Here is a 6,041-nt window from a genome sequence, read left to right as displayed (position 1 = left end):
CACACGTACAGGCACGCACGTACAGGCACGCACGTACAGCCATGCACGTACAGCCACGCACATACAGGCACACACGTACAGCCACGCACGTACAGCCACACACAAATGGGCACGCACGTACAGGCACGCAAGAGCGAAGGAACGGCCTGTGTGGTTGTTGTTTCTGGTACGCTGTTTGAAAGTTTTTTTTTATTTTTTTTATTTTTGCACGTTCAGCCACGCACGTACAGGCACACACGTACAAGCACCTGCCAGTTAAACAAGATCGCATTCCCAAGATTATAATCTTGGGAATGTGATTTTGTTTAACTAGTAGGTGCCCGTACGTGCGTGTGGCTGTTCGTGCAAAAAAAAAACTAATTAAAAAAAAAACTTTCAAACAGCGTGCCACTCCTCAGACAATAATTATTATCAGACAATAATTATGATCAAAACGTGGACAACACATCGAGTTTTTCTGTCTCAGCTCGTCTGTGTGGGTGTGATGATGTTATCTGTATCTCATGACGTGCAGTAAATCACGGCCTCTGATTGGTCAAAATTCAAATGAAAAGTTCCTTGTTGTTGCGATTGTTTCCATGGAGCTGTTGATGACGTCATAAAGGTAAAGACCGTTCTCCCCATTTCCCCCCCGAGCACCGGACCTGACCACACGCACCGTGAGAGGCTCCCGGTGTCCCTGAAGGGAAAATCTTCACAATGCCGAAATTTTTTCACTCAAAACACGATCGTGAGGAGAAGATGGAGAAGCTCAACAACAAGGGGACCGTGACGTTCCGGTTTAAAGGATTCTTGAGGTCGATGCGCCGCACATTGTCATCGTCCTCTGGCGATCATGGTTCCTTCAAGGTCGACTCGAGCTCTCCTCGGGTGGACGACGTGGGCCGAATCGTTCGGGCCTGCGACGGTGGAACCCCCACTGGAGCTGTTCCGCGGAGTGTGAGGAACACGGGCGATGGTGAGTTTCTCACTCGAACCGACTCGGCTGTTCCTCGGTCGGTCCGCGGACGTTATCTTTTCATCCGTGTTTGTCTGTGAGCACAATGTGTGAAACGGTTCCCGACGAGTTGTGAGGAAACTCGGTGTGTCGGTTGAGTGTTGGACGAGGAAGGATTCATTTTGTTTTGGTTCCGGTCGGGATTCACATCCAGGGACCAGGGAGTCCCAGAAGTCTCCTCTAATCGGGGAAATTTACACTTTGAACAAAATGTAACTTCATTTACAAAACGTTCTCCACACGATTGTCATCTGTTTGTAAATACACAGGGAGCGTCTTTCCCACTGATGGTGAACTCGTGTCAACACACCTGGCGTTATGGAAGTAATTCCACTTCAAATACGTTCCTTGAAATGATCCATGTTCTGAATGTTGTCGTGTGTGTGTGTGTGTGTGTGTGTGTGTCTGTGTGTGTGTGTGTGTGTCTGTCTGTGTGTGTCTGCGTGTGTGTGTGTGTCTGTGTGTGTGTGTGCGTGTGTGTGTTGTGTCTGCGTGTGTGTGTGCGTGTGTGTGTTGTGTCTGTGTGTGTGTCTGTGTGTGTGTGTGTCTGTCTGTGTGTGTCTGCGTGTGTGTGTGTGTGTGTCTGTGTGTGTGTTTCTGTCTGTGTGTGTCTGCGTGTGTCTGTGTGTGTGTGTGTGTGTGTCTGTGCGTGTGTGTGTGTGTGTGTGTGTGTGTGTGTGTGTGTGTGTGTGTGTCTGTGTGTGTGTGTGTCTGGCTGTGTCTGTGTGTGTGTCTGCGTGTGTGTCTGTGTGACTGTGTGTGTGTATCTGCGTGCGTCTGCGTGTGTGTGTGTCTGGCTGTGTCTGCGTGTGTGCGTCTGCGTGTGTGTGTTGTGTCTGTGTGTGTGTGTGCGTGTGTGTGTTGTGTCTGTGTGGGTCTGTGTGTGTGTGTGTCTGTCTGTGTGTGTCTGCGTGTGTGTGTGTGTGTCTGTGTCTGTGTCTGTGTCTGTGTCTGTGTGTTGTGTGTGTCTGTGTCTGTGTCTGTGTCTGTGTCTGTGTCTGTGTCTGTGTCTGTGTCTGTGTGACTGTGACCGCTGTTTCTCGACAACCACTGGTCCGATCTAATTGAAACTTGCCAGGTTTATTGCTGGGGCCCTGAGGATGTGCCTTCTCAAGGTTTGATATTAATCAGACAAGTGGTTCCCAAGTTATGGCCATTTATTTACCAAACCAATGACAGGACACGGTGCTATGACGTCACAATTCTTTTTTTTTTCCTTTTTTTGCACGTACGGCCACGCAGGTACGGGCACGCGAGAGCGAAGGAACGGCCTGTGTGGTTGTTTGTTCTGGCACGCGGTTTGAAAGATTTTTTTTTTTGCACGCACAGCCACGCACGTACGGGCATGTCCTAGTATAAAAAAATTGTTTAAAAAAATAACATCTTTGTAAAAACTTGTTAACCTCCGCCATCAAAGATGGACGGAGGTTACTGTTTTCACCCCTTTCTGTTTGTTTGTTTGTTTGTTTGTGAACAGTATTACGGAAAAACTCCTCGACGGATTTCGACGAAACTTGGTGGGGGGGTTAGGTATGGTCCAAGGGTCATGCCATTAGATTTTGGACTTGGTCCAAAGTCCAATATGGCCGCTATGGCGGCCATTTTGAAAAAATATTTGAATTTGTGTTTTTGCATTTCTACGTGTTTTAAGTGATTTCCAATCAAAAAAAAAATTGTTAGAGAAAAAAAAAAACGCAAAATTTTGCAACTTTTTTTTAAAAAAAAATTCGATTTTATTTGAAAAATATTTGAATTTGTGTTTTTGCATTTCTACATATTTTAAGTGATTTCCAACCCCCCCCCCCCCCCAAAAAAAAAATGTTGGAGAAAAGAACTATAACTGTCAGCACTGCTGACATATTTAATGAATAAGATGTAAGGTTCACTTGAGTGACCCAGCAGTATTGGCGGCGGAGGTTTTGCACTCTCCCGAATGCTCCCCCTCGAGTTTATTCTTCAAATGTTAAACAAGCGTGTTTGTTGGCATCATCGGCATGACAACGGAAGTCCTATGACGTAGTTGGTTTGAAGATGTTCCCGCCATTGTGCGTTTGTATCTGAAGGGGAAGCATTGTTCAAGATGGAGTCGCCTGAGGTGAAGAATACGAGACGTTCGGATTGTTTGAAAGGACAATTCTTCGAATGGTTGGACGAGTCAACCGAGGATTTCAACAACATCCGGTTGAATCTGCAGCGTTCGTCCGTCAAACTCGGACCTGTGAACAAACCCTCAAACAGAGAGACGACGGAGCACGTCCATGCGGAGGGTATGTCCGCTCTGTGATTTGTACAATGTCTGCCGTACCATGGCCTAGTGAATGTAAATACAGATATCGAGTGAGGAGGGAAATCTCCATTTGGTTTGTGGAGAAAACGTTCTGTTTTAATCCGATGGCGGGTGTGTTGCGACTCGTGGGGAACACGGAGCGGCCAATCCGCCATTTTACCCACCAACAAGAGGGGCTTCCCGAAGTTTCTTTTGTTTGTAACGACTTGTGGAGATCTTCGTCTCAATGTGATAAAACGATATGGTGACATGGGCACGTCTCTGGTGGGGTCGGGATTGGAAACATGTTGTCCCACGACATTTGGTAATCGACTGGCCAGGCTTGTCATTCCATTCCATTGTCATCATTCCAAAGGGTGTTAGGTATTGATTACACGGTTGCCATGGTAATTGGGTTTTTTGTTTTTTCTTCATTTGGGATCTTTAGCATGACCGTGTTCAGGTCCATCGAACAGAGGAAGCATGTGAGAAACACCGGCGATGGTTGTGGAACCTTTGAAGCATTTGCTGCAGAATGTATTTTATTATGAGTAGGTAATAAGTGAATGAAGTTAATTATGATAATTATGGTGTTTGAAATTCCTTTTGTGTTTCACTTCATCATCGAATGAGCGGGAGAATTCTATTTCCTCGTCCAAATGGAGAGATTACAGGTCGTGCTTTTGAGTCTCCTATCAAAGTTTAACAAGGATGATCGTTTTCCTGAAACAAGCGATTCCCTGTTGATAAAAACGAAATGGCAAAATGGAGATGAAGAGATCAAGGAGATGTTTGTGTGTCTCGAGGTGAGGTTCACACCCTTGCTCTGAGGTCATTATGGCGGTACCTGCGATGAATTCCATCTGGACCTGACTGGAGACTTGTCTGGTTTCAGTGATTTGAGATGTTTGATCACTTCAACACTTTCTTGTCTATCAGAGACATCAACTGGAACTGGTTCTGGAATGAATTGAGTTCCCTCCATTCGGAACACTGAAGCAATATATCAATTTAGTGTTTCAGTTTATTCATCTGGCTTTCTGTGAGGGAGTCATCGTGCCTGAGTGGAGGAGTGATCCACTGTGACGAGTCGTCTGATTTTAAACTTTTGACAATATTTTTGGAATTTCCGTTGATTTCAGTTCCGATTCCGATGTGGAACTCTTCTCTCAAGTTTGTCACTTTCTCAGTTGCCATATTCCAGATATTTTGTGTTGATCAAAGTTCCATGTTATCTTGCTCTTCTGATCTTCATTTGTGTGCATCACAAGGCTGTGGGGTAGCATCATTGGCAGGGGACACGGCTGTGCCACTGATGTAGTGCCCTCTGTTGGTTGCGGGTAGGAATTTGTAATTTGTTCAGGGTACCAGCGAGAGCTCACCGACTCGTCACGAAGGACACCATGGGATGTTTAACTTCCACCAATGAATGCTGACAGACGGGATGTCCATTTAGGGAAAGCACACACATTGGTGAATCTCTCCGCCTGTGAAACACAAGAATGACAGGTTATAGCTGGATCGGGATTCAAACCCAAGCTAGACAGCTTTGAGGCAAGTATGTGTACCTCTTCAGGCTATCCTGTCAGCCAGACTCTTCTGATATAAACAGACAAATAAAGGGGAGGAAAATGTATCAATTTCTTCAATGACATTTCCACCTGGTTATTCTTTTTCCTAACGTGTTTTGGGCAAACCTGAGCCCTTTGTGGAACCCACTGAGTGTTTTGGTTCAGAAAACACTTTTAACATCACTCTCAGAAACATTCCAACATGTGGACAGTGATATAGAACTTCTTGTCTGACTGGTCGACAAACACGTGGACCAGACAGGTTTTTAATATTTGGTAAAAGATTATTTTGTCTGTAAATGTTTCGTGAGACTGTCAAATTGAGATGAGCCGAGTAAAACAAAAGTTTCAGTGGAAGTTCACATGTTTCAGAAATCATATTTCAGAAGGAAACATTTCCCCAAACAAAGTTGTGGATATTCAGGAAGCAAATCTCACAATCACCGATTATTGGACTAAGTTTTCCAGGAAATGAAAGTTTGATGAAACAAAGATGTCCAGTTTAAGTTTAGTTCACCTTTTTAAACAAGCATGTACTTATTTATCATTGTCTGTTAAATGTGAGGAAATCCCTGTTAATCCACCAATTCAGACTGAATGTAATAAATTATTCTGTATTTATTGATTGTTGATTTTTGCAGGTTCGTGGTTTATAAAACCTCAAGGGGATGAGGAGTTTGGTGAGTTCGAATGTATAACGAAACTTCGTCACAAACTGAACGATTCGCTGTACGACAAACAACAGGTGAGATTGCAGGACAAAATACAAATATGCTGGATTGTTATGATGTGTCACGTATTGAGAAATGGAAAATCATTCCGATGAAGTAACTAACCGTTCACTCACCCTCATCCAAAATCAACTGGAGCAAACCATGTTTGTGGGAATAATTTCCTTTGGAGTGAAAAAGTATTCCTTGTCGCTCTCATCGAAAATAAGATCAATCCTTGTTTAGTAAATAACGATCCTGGTTCGTATTGGATCCCGATGGCTGTGTGACAATCTCTGGACACACTGGGAGGCATATTTATTATCCCCACTCTTTTTGTTTGAAAAAAATGAGGATTTACAATCGTCAGTCTCTCTGTCTGTCCATCCATCCGACGGTTACGCTATCTCCTCCCAAACGCTTGTGCAGAAATTCACCAAACTTGAGAGTTATTATGAGTTATGATCACCACATGGTATGAAGGTGCAAGAGCAGGG

General features: G+C 44.3%; 1 protein-coding gene across 1 annotated transcript in view; it reads left to right on the top strand.

The window, feature by feature from the left end:
- The first annotated feature begins 569 nt into the window (after positions 1–569).
- Positions 570–6,041, top strand: part of LOC147012687 (uncharacterized) — a 45,216-nt gene continuing 39,744 nt past the window's right edge. Inside the window, exons 1-2 of the mRNA XM_085855747.1 lie at positions 570–958; positions 5,476–5,579. Of these exons, the coding sequence (XP_085711873.1) occupies positions 700–958; positions 5,476–5,579 (363 nt within the window). The 5' untranslated portion in view covers positions 570–699. The remainder of the gene's footprint in view (positions 959–5,475; positions 5,580–6,041) is intronic.

This window comes from Eptatretus burgeri, chromosome 14 (genome assembly GCF_056783735.1).
Source record: "Eptatretus burgeri isolate ZD-2024b chromosome 14, Ebu_testis_v1, whole genome shotgun sequence".
In the NCBI taxonomy this organism is placed as follows: Eukaryota; Metazoa; Chordata; class Myxini; order Myxiniformes; family Myxinidae; genus Eptatretus; species Eptatretus burgeri.
This window is presented reverse-complemented; position numbering and strand designations above follow the sequence as displayed.